Genomic DNA, 18,371 nt, shown 5'->3' on the forward strand with positions numbered 1-18,371 from the left:
TAAAGTCTGACACTGTTTCCACCATTTCCCCATCTATTTCCCATGAAGTGATGGGTTGCCTTTATCTCTTGGTGATTGTGAACAGCTGCTGCTGTGAACGTGGGTGTGCAGATGTCTCTGAGGCCATGTTTCCCATCCTTTTGGGTATATACCCAGAGGTGGAATCGCTCCATTTTTTGAGGAACCTTCAGACTGCTTTCCACAGTGGTCGCACCATTTTACATTTCCACTGACAGTGCACAAGGGTTCCAGTTTCTCACGTCCTTGCCCACACTTGCTACGTTGTTTTTACAGTAGCCATCTTCATGGTGGTGCGACTGAAAGATCAGAGGAAGTGGACACAAAAACCAAGCTCTTCTTTCCTTCCTTTCTTTCTCTCTTTCTTTCCATTTTCATTGCCAGCACAGCTACTAACATCAACTACCAGTGTGGGGCAACCATGTCAGCCTCCCCACAAAGGAACCACAAACCATATATCTATTTCTCAGGCCAACCCTGCAAAGTAGGCATTGGTCTCCTATTTTACTGATGAGAAAACTGATGCTAAAATCATGTCACTAGCAGGAAGCAGAACTGGGATGTGAGTTAGGATTCACTCAGGTGCTCACCCATCCCCGAGACCCATGGTTGTCACTCAGGCTCTTGACAAGCACACACTGTCTTTTTTGGGGGGGAGGGTTCCACAGCTTTTTTTTTAAAAAATTAAGACTTTAAGTCTCCTTATCAACAACATCCCCACCAGAGTGGAACATCAGGTACAACTGAGGAACCCACAGTGACATGCTGGAATCATTCGAAGTCCACAGTTTAAACTAGGGCTCACTGTTGGTGTTATATGTACTATGGGTTTAGACAAATTGACATGTGTCCATCATTAGCATATCCTATACTGCCCTAAGATACTAGCATATCCTTAGGAGCCCCTGGTGGCTCAGACGGTAAAGGGTCTGCCTACAATCGGGAGACCCGGGTTCGATCCCTGGGTTGGGAAGATCCTCTGGAAAAGGAAACGGCAACACACTCCAGTACTCTTGCCTGGAAAATCCCATGGACAGAGGGGCGTGGTAGGCTACAGTCCATGGGGCTGCAAAGAGTCAGACTGACTGAGTCACTTCACTTTCACTTTTCACTTTCATGAGAAATGTTGGTCTACAGTTTTCTCATAAGGACTTTGGTTGTGGTATTAGGTTAATGCTGCCCTAACAGAATGAGTGAGGAAGTATTCCTTTTGCTTCTGTCCTCTGAAAGAAACTGTAGGCAAGTATAATTTCTTTCTTAGAAGCTTGGTAGAATTCACCAGTAAACCCATGTGGGCCTGGTGCTTTCTGATTTGAAAGATTGTTAATCATTGACTTAATTTTCTTAATAGATACAAGCCTATCAGGTAGTCTGTTTCTTCTTGTGTGAGTTTGGGCAGGTTCTGTCTTTCAAGAACTGGTCCATTTTATCTAGCTTATCAAATTGGCAAACATAAAATTATTCATAGTATTGCTTTTATAGTATTATTAACTTTTTTTATTGTCCATAAGATCTATAGTGATGTCTACTTCTCCATTTCTGGTATCAGCAATTTGTGTTCTCCTTTTCCCTTAGTTAGCCTGGCTAGAAGCCTATAAATATCATTAATATTTTCAAAGACCCAGCTTTTAGTTTCATTGATTTTTCTCCATTCATTTCCTGATTTTAATTTCATTTATTTAGCTCTAATTATTATTTCTTAACTTCTGTTTACTTTGGATTAAGTAATAATTTGCTTTTTATTTCCTAGGCTGGAAACTTATTGATTTTACATCTTTCTTCTTTCCTAGTATATGAATTCTGGAGAAGGAAATGGCAACCCACTCCAGTAGTCTTGCCTGGAAAATCCCATGGATGGAGGAGCCTGGTAGGCTGCAGTCTATGTGGTCACTAAGAGTCAGACAGGACTGAGTGACTTCACTTTCACATTCATGCATTGGAGAAGGAAATGGCAACCCACTCCAGTATTCTTGCCTGGAGAATCTCAGGGATGGGGGAGTCTGGTGGGCTGCCATCTATGGGGTCTCACAGAGTCAGATATGACTGAAGCAACTTAGCAGCAGCAGCAGCAGTATATGAATTCAATGCTATAAACTTTTTTCTAAGCATTGTTTTTGTTGCTTCCCACAAATTTTGATGTGTTTTCAATTTCATTTAGTTTAACATATTTTAACACTTCTCTTGGCATTTCTTCTTTGTTTCATATGTTATTTAGAAGCGTGTGGTTTAATCTCCATGTATTTGGGGATTTTCTAGTAATCTTTTGTTACTGATTTATACACAGTTGATTGATGGTCTGTTTCGCTCAAATACGTCCTTATTGATTTCTGCTGCTGGATCTATCCACGTCTCCTGTCTGAAATCAACACAGTTACTCCTGCTTTCTTTTAGTGTTAGCATGCTATACTTTCCTTCTTCCATTTACTTTTTGTCCTTTTTTAAATAACTTTTAAGCTGTGCTTTTACATTTCAAGTGGGTTTCTGGTAGACAACAGCGAGTCGAGTTGTGTTTTTTGATCCACTCTGATAATCTCTTGTCTTTTAACTGGTGCATTTGGATCACTGAAATTCAAACTGATTGCCGGCATAGCTGGATTAGCATCCACCGTATCTGTTGGTGCTTTCTATCTGTTGTCCTTGTTCTTTACTCCTATTTTTGTCATCTGCCTTTTTTTTCCCCCTTCTGTTGTTTTAACCGAGCATTCCATATGATTCCTTTTTCTCTCCCTTCTTCGCATATTGGCTATACTTCTTTTTTGCTAACTTTCTAAAATGGTTGCCCTAGAGCTTGCCATATATACCTAGGGTTAATCCAAATCCCCTTTGCAATAACATTATTACTACTTTACTGGTAGTGTGAAAGTGTGCAAGTGTTAGCCACTCAGTCGTGTCTGACTCTTTGCCACCCCATGGACTATAGCCTCCCAGGCTCTTCTGTCCATGGAATTCTCCAGAATATATACTCAAGAATACTGGAGTAGGTTGTCATTCCCTTCTCCAGGGGATCTTCCTGACCCAGGGATCAAACCAGGTCTCCCACATTGCAGACGGATTCTTTACCATATAAACCATGTAAGTTAAGTGTAGATAGCTTTAAAAAATAACCCTAGTTCCACCCTTCCATCCCTTGTATCATTGCTATCACTCATTCACTTAACACAAGCATACATAAGTGTGCACACATGTGCACACACACACACGTAGCTTAATTCAATTATGGCCTCAGAGCAGACACTGTATCATTTCTATTTTTTAAAATTTGTTGATGTTTTTATATATTAAACTAAATATGTATATATATATATAACATATACATACACATATAATTGACTACACTATTGGTTTTATTGTTCTGAAATAATTCTTATTTGTTAGATCAATGAAGAAGAAGAAAAATTAGTTGTTCTTTTTACCTTCACTTAGCCCTTCTTTGGTGTTCTTCCTGACTTTATGTAGATCTGAGTTTCTGACACACATTATTTTCCTTCTATCTAAAGAATTCCTTTGAACATTTCCAGCAAGGCAGGTCAGCTTTTCACAAATTCCCTCAGTTTTTCTTTGTCTGAGAAGGTCTTTCTTTCTCTTGAAGACTTCCTTTCACTTTTAAAGGACTTCACAGGGTACTCAAGTCTGACTTGGTGGGATTTCCCCTTCACAAACTATTTCACTCCACTCTCTTGATTGCAGGGTTGAGGGGAAGTCATATATAATTTTTATCTTTGTCCCTCTATATCTATAGATACCTCTGTATCTCTGATTTTTCGAAGTTTAAGTCTGATGTGCCAACGTGTACTTCTTGTGTATCTGTCCTGCTTGGCGCTCTCTGAGCTTCCTGATCTGCGGTCTGATGTCTGACATCAACTTACAGAGACCCTGCTGCTGCCGTGACTCAGGCAGGCATCTCCTGTGTTCCTTTCTTTCCGTCTCCTGCTGCTCTTCTCATTACACCGCGCCTTTTGTAGTTCCCGGGTTCCTTCAGTGTTCTGTTCTGTGTTTCTTCGATCTATGTTCTCTCTGCTTTTTGAGATTATATGGACACACCCTCAAGCTAAGAGATTCTTTCCTTAGCTGTGTCCAGTCTACTAATAAACCCATCAAAGGCATTCATCATTTTTTAAAGATAATTTTATTTATTTATTTATTTTTGGCTCTGCTGGGTCTTTGTTGCTATGAGGGCTTTTCTCTAGTTGTGGCCAGCAGGGCTACTCTCCAGTTGCAATGCACAAGCTTCTTACTGTGGTGGCTTCTCTTTTCGGGAGCACAGGCTCTAGAGCATGGGCTCAGTAGTTGCAGCTCTCAGGCTCTAGAACACAGGCTCAACAGGCTCAGTTGCTTCATGGTATGTGACATCTTCCTGGCCCAGGGATCAAACCCATGTCTCTTGCATTGGCAGGTGGATTTTAAACAACTGAGCCACCAGGAAAGCCCCCTGCGTTCTTCCTTTCTATTACAGTGCTTTTGATCTCCAGTGTTTCTTTTTGGTTCTCTTAGGATTCTCATCTGTCTGCTTACCTGTCCATCTAATGGATGCCTATTTTGTCCATCAGATACCTCAGCATATGAATCATAGTTGTTTTAAATTTCCTGGTCTGATAATTCTAACATCTCCCCCATATCGGTTCTGCTATTTGCTCTGTCTCTGCCAGTTGTGTTTTTCGCTTTTTGGTGTGCCTCGGAAATTTTTCTTGATATGCAGATGCGATGTCTTGGGTAGAAGGAACTGCTGTCAATAGGTTGTTAGTGATGTGGTGGGTCTGGGGAATGGAGAAGCCTTCTGTGGGTCCTTTGATGACCCCTTTGATGAGGTCTTGGTCTCTCACTGAGACTGTGCCTCTGAGCTGTGAACTTGGCAAGTGTTTCTCAGTATTTCCTCCCTCCTTATGTGAGACAGGATGGCTGGAGTTGGGAGTTTACCTTCTCCGGAGGGGAAGCCAAGGGCAGTCTGGAGTGTGTTTCCCCTTCCAGGTCAGTTAGCCTGTAGTAATCCCCTGCAGGCTGGGCTCTGGTGACCCGGTGTCTCCTGAGTGCAGCCTGGCTAAGCACACGATCTCTGTTCTGTCTAGTGGCTGCTTTCCTTCCCCCCCAGGGCAGGAGGGATTCCTCTTCCCTGATACTCACTGTTAGGGCTTCTGGATAGTGGGCCCCCCCTACCCTGGGTCCCCCAGAGCCTTAACTCTACTTGTCCCCCCTGAGCCTCCAGGGCCCATTGCTCCAGTCCAGGATTCCATGGCCCTCAGCACAGTATCCACTCCTGAGTCCCTCCTCCAGGACTCCCTGCATCTTTGCCTCTCCGACCCTGGGGGCAGTGGTTTGTCCTGTGCTCTCCTCTCCCTTTGAGATCCAAGAAGAGTTGTTGACTTTTCAGTCTATTTGGTTTTCGCTTGCTGTCAGGATGTAGTGATAACTCCCAAGCTCCCTACAGGCTTTGAATGACGCCTGTGGTTCCAGCCCACCCTCCACAGTCTGGAGACCGAGTCACAGAGAGCTGTCTTCCCACGTTGGCGTCTCTCTAACTGCGTGGCCCTGGGCAAGAGTCACATTTCTGAGCTTCAGATTCCCGGTCTCTGAGGGGTATCACTTAGAACTGCAGGCTTCCCTGTGGCTCAGACGGTAAAGAATCTGCCTGCAGTGTGGGAGACCCAGGTTCGATCCCTGGGTAGGGAAGATCCCTAGGAAAAAGAGAGTGGCTACCCATTCCAGTAATCTGGCCTGGAGAATTCTTTGGACAAAGCAGCCTGGCAGGCTACAGTCCATGGGGTCACAAAGCATCCCACATGACTGAGTAACTAACACTTTCACTTCCTTTCACTTAGGACTACAAAGGACTGTTCTGAGTAGGCCTGGAGTAAGTTACAAGTGCCTCAGCTCTGAGGACTGGTACACACTTAACACCCACTTGTTGAGTAAACAGAAGCCCCCTCCTCACTGCTACACTGTTATTTCTAAACCTTGCTTTCATCAGACTACATCCCTGCTCAAAAGCCTGAAGATCAGCCTCCAAACTGCAAACAGCTGCTCTACACTCTGGCCACCTGCGGCAGCTACCGCCTAGACTCTTCCTTGGCCTTGAAATGCTGTTTTGGGGTGTTCTGTTACTTTCCCAGGAGTATGCCTTTCTTGTCTCCTTAACTGGAACTTAGTTCTAAAGGAAAGGGATCCAATTCATAACGTGTTGCTGGTACCAGGCTTTCCATAAATAATTTGTGATAAGGAGGAGGAAGTGGGCTGGTGGCGGAGGGGAGTAAAAAATTATTAAGAGAGGACAGAACATAGTGACCCCAATAAAATAAGATGGCAATGCCTAGGTGACGCTGAGCAGAACATAAGCTGTCCAGGCCTCTTTGTGTGGCTAGAAGACATCTTTTAAAAAGAACAGAAATGCAGCTGCACATGGTGTAAAATGGAGTCATATAACTGGGCCAAAAAAATATAATGATGAAAAAAAAATAAAATAAAAAAATATATAAAATGATGGCACATTTCCCTCGTTTGGACGGAAACATTAGGCTGCATAATAACTATAATAGTGAAAATGTCTGGACATTGATTATGGGAAAGGACTGTTCTTATCTTATTATATAAGCACCTCCCCTTAATCCTCATAGAAATCTCCTGCGTTGGTACTAGTTTTACCCCCATTTCACAGATTGGGACACCAAGGCTTTGGAAAATTCAGTGACTGATCCGGATGCCTGGCCAGACTCTATGCACTCCTACACATTCTGGCCTGCATGCCCAGCTGACCTGAGCTCTCCATGCTCTTGCTAGTGATTCTTTCCGGAAAACCCACCAGGCACACTCCTGCCTTGGCCTTGCAGTGCTTTCCCCTCTTCCGGAAGGTTCTCCAAAGATGCCGTCATAGCTGTGCCCTCAGTCCCTGCAGGTGTCCCTTGGGGACCCTCCTGACTGGAGCGGCCATCCAACACAGCGGCCCCCGGGGTCTCCCACTTCCCCCTTCTGACACGCAACGCGGTCTGCTCCACTGCAGGAGCTATTTGCTCACATATGACCCTTGTACAACTTGGGGGAACCTGGGTACTTCTCTCTCTGCCTCAAAACCAAAAGGCACTGATGCCAAATGGCACTGGACTCCGGCTAGGGTAGGAAGCCGGGACAGCTTGGGCAGAATCAGGGCTCCAAGCCCAGCTCTACTGATTCCACCTGTTGTGATTTCTGACCCCAGGCCAACTCTCCCTGCATCTGGTTCACTCAAAGATCTGCGCGATGAAGATGCAGGTGCTGCACTTGTGGACAAAACCTGGCGTTGGCACACCCCGGGCAGTTGCCACCCGCGTGGTTCCAGGGTGGGCCAGGTATCTGCTGTGCCCGCCCCGCCTCCTCACCCTGACCCCGCCCCTCACCATCACCAGGCCCCTCCCCTCACCCCACCGCTTCACAAGACCACGCCCATCACCCATCCCCACCCCGGCCCCGCCCTGACCCGCCCCCGCCCCGCCCAAGTTCTGACCTCACATCATTTCCGCCATGCGCGAAGGAGCCGAAGCAGGCGGTGAGGACCTGCAGGAAGTGGAAGAGCAGGTGCACCTCGGGTGAGTCCTTCTCCTCCTTCTCCTCGTCCGCCGGGTCGTCGCGCGGCGGCTCGGGCTCGGCCAGTGGGGGCGCCAGCCGGACCTCCACGCCGCCCTCCTCGGCCTCGATCTCCGCCTCGGCCACAGCGTTGCAGTAGCTGGAGTAGCTGTCGTAGCGCAGCCGGCGGCGCGAGTAGGCCACGGCATCGGCCACCAGCTTCTCGCTGTCCTCGGGCGCGGGCGTGTCGCCGCGGCGTGTGGCCAGGCCGGGCAGCCCGCAGATGGCCGCCGTGTAGCACGTGTAGCTGTTGTTGCGCCGCAGCTGCCGCGGGGCCCCGTCGGCCGGCCGCTCGTCGCGGATGCGGTGCAGCAGGTCCTTGTAGAGCCCCGAGTCCTTGTGCACCGTGTGGTACACGTGGCCATCGGCCCGCGCCGTGCCGTCGAAGCCGAAGGTCCCGTTGGATACGGGCGACTTGGTGGTGCCGTGCGTCATGGACAGCGCCCGGCCTGTGGGGACAAACATAGACTGAGCCTGGCCTGCGGGGACAAGGGACAGACTGAGCCTGGCCTGAAGGGGACAAGGGATAGACTGAGCCCGTCCTGCAGAGACAAGGGACAGACTGAGTCCACGCCTGGGGTGCTGTGGGGCCACCATGTCAGCTCAGGAAGGCTGGACAGTGAGGGTTTTTGCATTTTCCCACCGTACTCTTTATTTTCCAACTTGACTAAGCAGGCCATGCAGTATGGTAAAAATAAAAAGGGAAACTTGGAAACATACAGCAAAGGGTAAAACTAACAACACGGCATGGCAGTTAAAAGACGATGCTGCACTCTCCTAAAATGCGGAAGCACTCTTTCCTTTTCCAGGAACGGGTAGGAGGAGGATCCGTATCAGGAGCTTATTTTACAGAAAACTTGCCCCATTTCCTGTGAGATACACACTCCAAGTGCTCCTTAAAAATAGGACACGAACCCACCTATGAAAGAGGAACAGTCACAGGGAGAGAACAGACCGGTTCTTGGGGCAGGAGGAATGGAGGAGGGATGGAGTGAGAGGCTGGGGCTAGCAGATGTAAGCTCATAGGAAGGATAAACAAGGTCCTACTGTACAGGGAACTATATTCAATATCCTGTAATAAACCCATAATGGAAAAGAATATTTTTTAAAAGGATGTGCATATATATATATATGTATACACACACATATATATCACTTTGCTGTACAGCAGAAGTTACCATGCTGTTTAATCAACCATATACTTCAATTAAAAAAAAAGGCTGGTGGACACAGTCAAAGGCGGTCTGTCAGATCAGTTGGCAGAGATCATTCTCTTTCTTGGCCAAGTTGCAGATCCAGCCTGGACCGCGGTGCCAGCACCCCTGCAGGGAGGCGGGCCTGGCAGAGGCAGGAGCTGGCCCATCACTGTCCACAAACACTGTGGGAGAGAGGACCCCCGCTACGGCCCTGATGGTTTCTGTGATTCTCTAGTGGGACTACCGCCCCGGTTCCAACGTCAGCTTTCTCTCTGCATCTCCCAGGAGGAAGGTGTTTGTATACAAAGCTGGATAAACTGATAATCCGATCTCCGGCAGTTAGTTGACTGCATGTGGAAGACACAGCTGAGGGGCCCAGAGATGCTGCTGGGAGACTGCAGGTAAATGGCTCTTGGAGGAAAGTCACGGGACAGGAACAAGCCTGGTCTGGGACTGACCAAACCCTGGGCCCTTCAGCCCCTGAGTTTTCTCTGGGGACACTTGTGTGCACTGGAGCCTCGTTGCCACATGCAGGCCAACTGTCCCCCCAAAACTGCTTCTGCCACGTGCCACCCCAGCCCCCAGGGACTTACCATATGGGGCCCGGGGGTGGTGACCCCCCGACATGCTTTCTGAGGTCCCCGAGGGATCCGCAGCTGAGCCCGTGAGGGGGACAGTGCTGTCATCGTGAGCCTTGGCACCTGGCAGCTCTTTAAATACTGGGGACTCCACTTCCTGAATTTTATTGAGACTTTCATCAGAGGCTCTTGATAAAGCACATTCTTTTTGTAATTTGCCTGAAGAAAATAAGAGTCATAACTGAAAATTTGGGAAGAGAATTCTTATTTTTGACGAATGAATATAAAAATAAACATTTATCGTGATACTTTCATACTTTGGGAACAAAAAATAAAAGGGAAAATAAAGTGGACAATTCAATCTGGGAAACAGGCTAGAAAATTCAGCTACGGAGGGAAAGATGGAGGCTCAGCCCTGAGTTATCTTATCCAAAAGCAACAAAAAAGACAGGATTAGATCTGATTCCCAAGGTAAACATTCTGTAAATTCTACAACCATCTAGACCGGCCTTCTGTTTTCTTAAACTGACCTCAGAATCACTGAAATGTTTATCCTTTTTGTCTTCATACATACTGTTAGGGTCTGTTTGCTTTTCTTCTGTTCAACAAGAGACTGCGCTCAGATTTCCTCAGGTCACCAAGTCTTAGAAAACAAGTAAATCATTTTCCTCAAAAGGAACAGAGAAATTCTGCTTACTTTGAAAAATCCTCTACTTTCAAAAGAAACCAGGGATTTTCAAAAAGTGGATTTGAAGCTGGAGTGCACTCTTGGTAATCAGATCTGGTATGTGGATTCCTGGTCTTGCTGCCTCACAGTTCCCTGAGGAAACAGCTAAGCTCTAACCTACCCAACCGACACGGACACGGTCTTCTCGGTTCCTCTGCCGGATACACTCATGCATCACCCTCGTTTCTGTATTTACCTAGACAGATCACTTCAGTCTCTGTTGTTGTTGTTGTTCAGTCACTCAGTTGTGTCCCGACTCTTTGTGACCCCATGGACTACAGCACACCAGGCTTCCCTGTCTTTCACCATCTCCCAGAGCTTGCTGAAACTCAGGTCCACTGAGTCGATGATGCCATCCAACCATCTCGACCTCTGTCGTCCCCTTCTCTTCCTGCCCTCAATCTTTATACCTCTATCTCTATATTTATCTAAATCTAAAAGACAGATTTAAAAAAAAAAAAAAACTAAGTTTGTTTACTACAAGAAATAAATAAAGGTACACACAGGTTTCTGACCTCAAGCTGCTTACAGTGTAGATGAGAAAAGTTAATATCTGTAAAGATTATAATAACAAATTTTTTAAACTGTGTTTTTTGGTTTGTTTTTTCTTGTTTTGGGCCACACTGTGCAGTTTGTCGGATCTTAGCTCCCCAACCAAGGATCAAACCTGGGCTTCTGCAGTGGAAGCATGGAGTCTTAACCACTGAACCATCAGGAAGTCCCCCCAAAATGTGTTAACGTGTGAAACAGGTATTACCATTTTCTGTATTTTATAAATGAGCAAATTGAGGCCCAGACAGACTGAATCACGGGGCTGAAGGTCACTCAGGCGGTAACATGCAGTCAGTTCACTGTCCACGCCCTTAGCCATAGTCTGTATTTAAATGAATAGAACAAGGTACCTATATGTTGAAATGTCAAAATACATGTCAATGGCCAAAAAAAAAATCTCTTGGCAAGCCAGACTGGGTAGTAATGTCATTTTCCTACTGTAACATTACAGCCTAAAGGTGGGAGCGAAGATTTCATGGTCCATAACTCAGGGAATTAGTGCAGGACAGGGAAGCCTTGGCGTGCTGCAGTTCATGGGGTCACAGAGTCGGACACGACTTAGCAACTGAACAACAACAATCAGAAAAAGCTTTAAACATCAAGAGCGTTCAAGTTTAGTTTATCACTCCCACTGGGGTTAAACCAGACAAGCAGGATGTTTAAGGTGGGGGGGTGGGGTTCCTTCTCAACCAAGAGCAGGGAGCGGCTACCCAGGAGAGGAAGAAGCAGCTGGATATGAATCCATCATAGTGTGAAATCGCTACTTAGTTTGAAGTTGTATGTACTAATGTAGTGTTTTAATTATTAGTTTTTAAAACTTGCACGTGGCAAACTGGCTCTGTGTGTGTAGAATTCTGATTCTAAAAAATGTCTAGGGATCTCACTGGTGGTCCAGTGGCTGGGACTTCACCTCCCAATGCAGGGTACACAGGTTCAATCCTTGGTCAGGGACCTAAGATCCCCACAAGATCCCACGTGCCTTGTGGCCAAAAAACCGAAACATAAAACAGAAGCAATATTGTAACAAATTCAATAGACTTTAAAAATAGTCCACGTTAAAAAAAAAAAAAATCTTAAAAGTCCAGATTCCTGTAACGCCTACCCCTATAGTCAGGCCCTCTGCCCCAGCCCTTGACAACTACCGTCTGGTCTCTGTCCCTACAGATTTGCCTTTTCCAGATGTCATGTAAATGGAACCGGCTCCTCCGACGTGGCACGGTTAACGCGCCTGAGGTTCATCCACGCCGGTGCAGGCTCAGCAGCCCCCTCGTCTTCACTGCCGAGCAGCAGTCTAATATGTGGATGTATTTATTTCCATAAATACGTGTGTGTGTGTTCTGTGGATAATCCAGGCTTTTAGTTTTTGGTGATAGCAAATACAGCTGCTACAAATATTCATCTCCAGGCTTCTGTGTGAATTTAAATGTGCGTTTCTCTAGGGTAAACACCTAGGCGTGGGTAAGTGATTAACCTGATAAGAAACCATCAAACTCCTTTTGGTTCCCACCAGGAGTGCATGAATGAACATTCCAGCCACGCCTCATCCTTGTCAGCATTTAGCACTATCCTTTTTTTTTTTTTCTTAAAGCCATTAAAATAGATGTGTGGGAATACCTCATTGTGATTTTAATCTGTTTCTGATGTCGAGCAGCTTTTCATGTACTCATTTGCCATTCATGTATCTTTTTTTGGTGAAACAGCTATTTAAGTTTTTGTTTTAAATCAGGTTGTTTTCTGAGCTTTCTTCATATGTTCTGAATACAAGTCCTTTGTTGGAGGCCTTGCAAACACCTTCTCCCAGTCCGCAGCTTGTCTTTTCTCTTCATAGTGTTTCGTAGACGGCAACGGTTTCTAATTTTGATGAAGTGCAATTTACCAACTTCTTTTATGAACTGTGTTTTTGGTATCAAACCTAAACATTCTTTGCTCTACCCAAGGTCCCAAAAGTTTTCCTCTTTTTGCTTCCAAAGTTTCATAGTTTTCTATTTATACTTATGATGCATCTTGAGTTAATTTTTTTTTCCCCAAGGTGTTAGGCTTTAGGTCAAGGTTCTTTTTTTGGCATTTGATGCCCAGTTATCCCAGTATCATTGATTGTATCAGTGATTTTCAGCAACTGACTCTGTTGAAAATCACTTGGCCATATTTGCACGTCTGTTTCTGGACTTTATCCTGTTCTGTTAATCTAGGTGTTTATCCCTTCGCCAGTTCCACACTCTCCTGTAGCTTTTTGTGGCATGGGTCCTTCATCTTTACTCTTCTCCAAATTTGTTTTGGCCATTCCAGTCCCTTTCCCTATAAAATTTTTTAAATTAATGAATTGTTTCTTTTTGGCTATGTTGGGTCTTCGTTGCTGAGTGAGGGCTTCCTCTAGTTGCACCGATGGGGGAGGCGGGGCGTCCCTTCATTATGGCTCACAGGCTCAGCTGCTCTCGGCATGAGGGATCCTCCTAGGGTCCCGTCCCCTGCAATGGCAGGCTGACCACCAGGGAAGTCCTCCATATACATTTTTAAAGTGACTTGTCTAAATCTACAAAATATCCTGCTGGGATTTTTGTGCATTAAATGTACAGATTGATTTGAGAACGGACATCTTTCCGGTATTGAGCCTTCCCATCATAAGCATGGTAACGTCTCCTCGGTTGTTCAGTTTTTCTTTGAAATGTGGGTTTCAAATTCAGATATGTCCGGATCAAACCATGATTGTAAGGTACACTCTGAGGCCAAAAGGAAATACTTCTTTTCTTTTGTGAGCCCTGTAAAGCGTGTGGCCATAAGGCTTGGAATTCAGTCATGTTGCCAGTGACAGGAAAATAGCTGCTGCAGTTTTCTAAGCCAGGATCTTCTTTTTTAAAAAACTGCTTTCACAGAGGTATAATTTCCGTACGATGAAATTTATGCCTTTTAAAATGTGCAGGTAGATGACCTGTGACAAACGAATACAGACTATAACTACCCCCCAATTAAGACAGTCCTGCAAGGTTCCCTCCTGTGCCTGCAGAGCTCTGTTTTCTGTCCCTAAAGTGCCCTTCTGTCTCTAAAGCCCCCTCCTGTCCCTGCAGAGTCCCCCCACATCCCCTTCTGCAGTGACTCCAGCAGCCACTGGTTTCTGTGGCTGTGGACTGGTGCCCTCTGGAGCCCTGCAGGATGAGTTTGTTTGTGCGTGGCTCCTCCTGGGAGTTCACCCTCTTCATTGCTCCTCCGCCCTCTGCTGTATGAAGAGTTTGGTCATCCACCCACTTGTTAACGGGCCTGTGGCTTGTCTCCACTTCTTGGCTAGTATGACTTAATCTGTGTACGAGTCTCACTTCTTCTCTTGGATAAACACCTAGGGGTGGAATTACTTAAGTCATATGGTGAATGTTTGCTTAACTTCATAGGAAACTGCTAAACGAACTTTTCCCATCGTTGTACCAGTTTTTGTTTCACCAGAGATGCGTGGGAATTCCAGTTATCACACTCAGAATCTGCTCTTTTTACCTTTCACCATTCTTGAGGGAGGGCAGTGCTATGCTGCTGATTTGCTACCTGCCGTTACCCACGGCAACGAGGACCTCATTCTTACCAGGATCCCAAGTTATCCAGGAAAAGTCTGAGCCAGAAAGCAGGCAGGCGCCCTGAGACAGGGCCCGGCCTGACCGTGGTCGTGTTCCCTCTGGCACTTAGGATCACGGTGCATGATGCCTGCAGGCTTAGGAATCAGAGCCTTTGTGCAAATCAGAAGAACAGAAGAGCACTTACCTGTTATCTTCCTCCGCATCCACGGACACACAAAGAGCCACACGAAGAGGGCGAACAGCAGCGCGACCCCGAAGGAGATGAGGGCGATCGCCCACATGGGGAGGACCAGGCCCATCACTGGGGACAGAGGGGACACAGCTGTCACGGGACACGTCTCCAAGGCCGGGTGTGACATCCCCACTCCTGCCATGCGCTGGCCCTGAAGTGCATCATCTGGATTCTGTGTTTAATAAAACTCTCAGCCACAACACTGTGCTAGACTTCTTCTGGGGAACAAAGTCTTGTGTTTAAGACTCACGACTGGGACTTCCTGGGTGATGTGGTGGATAAGAATCCACCTCTCAGTGTAGGGGACATGGGCCCCTGGTCCAGGAAGACTCCACATGCCTCGGAGCAACTAAGCCTGTGTGCCACAACGACTGAGCCCATGCATCCTGCGGCCCGGTTGCTCTCGGGCACTAGAGCTCCTCAAGAGAAGCCACTGCAGTGAGAAGCCCATGTACCACGACAAGGAGTAGCCCCTCTCCACAAGTAGAGAAAGCCCACGACGAAGACCCGACGCAGCCAAATAAATGAATTATAAAATTGTAAAGAAATAATGGAGATGTACTATTTGCCTTGTGACTCTGTTGTTAACTCAGTGAGTAAGCTGATCATTAAAAAGTGACCAACTTGGCACAAACGACATATTAAGTTGGGAATAAACCCATTTACAGTATTATCTCAATACCTAAATTCCCGAGTGGACAAACGGGGGCAAGAAGGGGTCTGTCTTCCCTCCCGATGCCCGCCCCCGCCTCCCCAGGGCAGCCCGTAGCCCAGGGCTGCAGCGGCCACAGCAAGGCTGGCGGCCGCCTCTCTGGTTTCTCAATAGTCAGCAGCCCGGCTTTAAATGGACATGACGCTTGGACCACACACACAAACCTTTTTTAAAGTCAGCTTAAATTGAGAAACAGCAGACGCAGGAAGAGTCTGCTGCTCCGCTTTGTAACTGCTGGACAGCAGGGCATAAATTTCTTGGGAGAAACGTGCCTTCCTTGTTCCAGAAAGAGGAGAGTGACTCCCATCACTGGAGACCTGGCACCACCACCAAGATGGGTCTGCACAAACAGACCTTGCCACGCTGTCTTCTCTCCTGTTAGCTTCCTCCGTATGTTTCCTGGCCTCTTTCCATAATTTATCACCCTCTGTCAAAACGGTACATAAGTCCTGAAGTCTAACTGCTTCTCTGAGTGCTCATTTCTTTTCTGTGAAGGCTTTCATATGCATAAATAAACCCTTTTATTGTTTAAAAAAAAAAAAAGTCAGATAGAAAAGTGTTTTCAAAAGACACTGACTTTCAAGCTCAATTCTTCTTTCAAGGGCCAACTCATGGAATTACAACACATAAAAGCTTTTCACTGCTGTCCGGTCCAGCACACAGAGTTGCCATTCCCTCAGTCAAGAAAAAGGTGGAAGGTGGAGAGACATCAGGCTTCCCTGCCCTGCAGGGCCCCGAGCCCAGCTCCCCTGGTGACACAGGTGTGATGCAGACACTCACAGATGCCCCCTCGCACAGGCACAAGGCGACAGGCACGAGAGCACTCACTAGAGCACTGCCTGTAACAGGAAGAGTTTGTAAGACAAGTGATCCACGCATCATCATGGAAGCGTGGAGTCAGCGTGGCGCGTAGCATAAAATAAGGTCGAGATAAATGGACTGATAAGAAGAGATGCTCTTGTCTAGTCAAGTGAGAAAGGCCAGCGAGATCACGGTGTGTGCAGCACCACCCAACTTATGTCTAGAAGAGAAACACTGCCGTTTCCCCGCCACGGCCAAGTGTACACTCCTGAACAGATCGTAAAAGTTCTGGGAAGAACCAGCGGTCACTCCTGTGGAGGGATGGGAAACAGGAGGGGTCTCTCCCTGTGCTGTACACTATCCATCTTAAGCACAAGGCCACCCACCCGGCATCTCACTCCCAAGCCCGAGGCCTTCAGCACTATACCACATTCTTTCTAAATAGAAGGAGAGAAGGGCTCTTAGTCACAAGCACATGGATAATGACAAAAACAGAGAAGGCAAAGAAAAAAAAACTGTAAAAAAACTTCAATAACTTGAAAAGCAGAAACTCAGTCATTTGGGAAGCAAAATCAGGTCTATGTATCTGCTTGTTCGTTTGCTAAAGGCTCCTATAGCACTTACTTTCTGCTTTCATACTGCTAACTTTGAAAATTTATAATAAGCACACACTTTTGTAAATTGTTAAACTTTTTTTAAAGTTTGAAATAAATGAACTGTTTAAAACTCTGCTCTTAAATAAACCTCTAATGCTGCAGGCTTTGTTACTATTAACTGTTCTTTTTTTTTAAATATAAAACTGACTTTCTTTTTTTCCATTATTTTTTTCATTGGCATATAATTGCTCACTGTTAACCATTCTATAAAAAGTAAGGGTGGCTCAGACGGTAAAGAATCCACCTGCAGTGCAGGAGACCTGAGTCTGATCCCTGGGTTGGGAAGATCCCCTGGAGAAGGGAATGGCAACCCACTCCAGTATTCTTGCCTGGAGAATCCCATGGACAGAGGAGCCTGAAGGGCTACAGTCCATAAGGTTGCAAAGAGTTGGACAAGAACCATTCTCTCTCTCTCTCTCTCTCTCTCTCTCTCTCTCTCTCTCTCTGTCTATATATATATATATATATATATATAAATCAACTGAAAATTATTCAGGTAAGGTATTATTAGACATTTTGGTAATGGTAAGAGGGAGAATGGGTAGTTAATACTCTAAATGGGGAGTCAGGATTAGCATATACAAGTATGGAAAGTAAGAACCAGAATCACCCAGCCTTGGCACCGTGGAAGGGTCACTGGTGGGAGCAGACACTCAGTAGCCAGGCGGCTCCACCATCCAGCACCCGGACACGCCAGCAAGCAAGGCCCCACATGGGGCTGCGCTGGGGCGGCCGGCAGCCCCACCCCAGCCCTGGCTCTGTCTCCGGATCCAGGCTTGGAGCTGCTTATAAAACCACTCAGGCTGACCTCACTCGGCCGTGCCTGTGGCTGGGGCTCCCCGCTTCTGCTCTGTGTCTGCGTGTCAGTGTCCGGACACGGGGAAGGACCACGCCGATGTGGTTTCTTGCTGAACTGAATGGTAACTGTTAATTACCAACATCAAACCAACTGCGGCTTAAAACTACCTGGCATTTGAAGAGTCCTCCCCGTCTGCTTTGCGACTTCTGGTTGAGCTGATGATGAACTTGACACTTGGGCTACTTTGGCCTCACCACCTTAACCTGATCCAAGACAGGTGAGCTCTGGATCCTGGGGGAGGGGCATGAAGCCCGGGAGCTGGAGAGATGAGTGTCTGAACGAGTGGACACTGTTGCTCCCAGGCCCCCTTCTCCTCCATCCCCTCTGAGCAGAGCCCACAGCAGGGCAGAGCAGGGCCGCTCCATGTGCTCCTTCCAGGCCATCTCTGTACTGAAGTTACACAGGCTCCGGAGGGCATCAGGACCCACACCCGAAAGGGACAGGCTGAGGCTGGCTACACTCAAGGCTCACAACGCTTCGCGGGGATGATGAGCCACAAGGTCACCTGCTCCTGAACCGTTACCATCACGACCGCCTTCACCATCGGTTTGGCCTAGAAAGTGGCCAGGAAGCTCCGGAGCCACCCTCTGAGTCACAGGACTGGATGGAAGATCAGAGGGTGAGGGGGCGGGAGACACGGGAAAAAAGCCAGGGGTGGGGCAAGATGGCGAAGAGCAAAGGAACCAGGAAGATGGGTGAGTTGCTGATGGTGAGAAAGAGAGAGAGAGGAACAGAATGGGGACTGGATCTTACTGAACTATTCCAGCAGTTTAGCAAATTAACAGCATCAAGAGCACACACCAGCATGAACATATATACAAAAGAGAAACAGACCCACAGACATAGAAAATAAACGTCTGCTTATAAAGGGGAAAGGAGGGAGGAATAAACCAGGA

General features: G+C 46.8%; 1 protein-coding gene and 1 long non-coding RNA gene across 6 annotated transcripts in view; one reads left to right on the forward strand and one right to left on the reverse strand.

Annotated features, from left to right (window-relative positions):
• SLC20A2 (solute carrier family 20 member 2) overlaps window positions 1–18,371 on the reverse strand; it is a 115,554-nt gene that overhangs the window by 12,896 nt on the left and 84,287 nt on the right. For all 5 annotated transcript variants that reach the window (XM_027530230.1, XM_027530229.1, XM_027530227.1 and 2 more), the window contains 3 exons: window positions 14,400–14,516; window positions 9,395–9,598; window positions 7,487–8,054 (listed from right to left, as the gene is read on the reverse strand). In XM_027530230.1, coding sequence (XP_027386031.1) covers window positions 7,487–8,054; window positions 9,395–9,598; window positions 14,400–14,516 — 889 coding nt within the window. The remainder of the gene's footprint in view (window positions 1–7,486; window positions 8,055–9,394; window positions 9,599–14,399; window positions 14,517–18,371) is intronic.
• Window positions 7,487–12,271, forward strand: LOC113885079. The gene is made up of 4 exons (XR_003509129.1): window positions 7,487–7,568; window positions 9,087–9,202; window positions 10,738–10,856; window positions 11,823–12,271. It is a non-coding gene; the product is annotated as an uncharacterized LOC113885079 (long non-coding RNA).

Source organism: Bos indicus x Bos taurus, chromosome 27, assembly GCF_003369695.1.
Source record: "Bos indicus x Bos taurus breed Angus x Brahman F1 hybrid chromosome 27, Bos_hybrid_MaternalHap_v2.0, whole genome shotgun sequence".
NCBI classification, from domain to species: domain Eukaryota; kingdom Metazoa; phylum Chordata; class Mammalia; order Artiodactyla; family Bovidae; genus Bos; species Bos indicus x Bos taurus.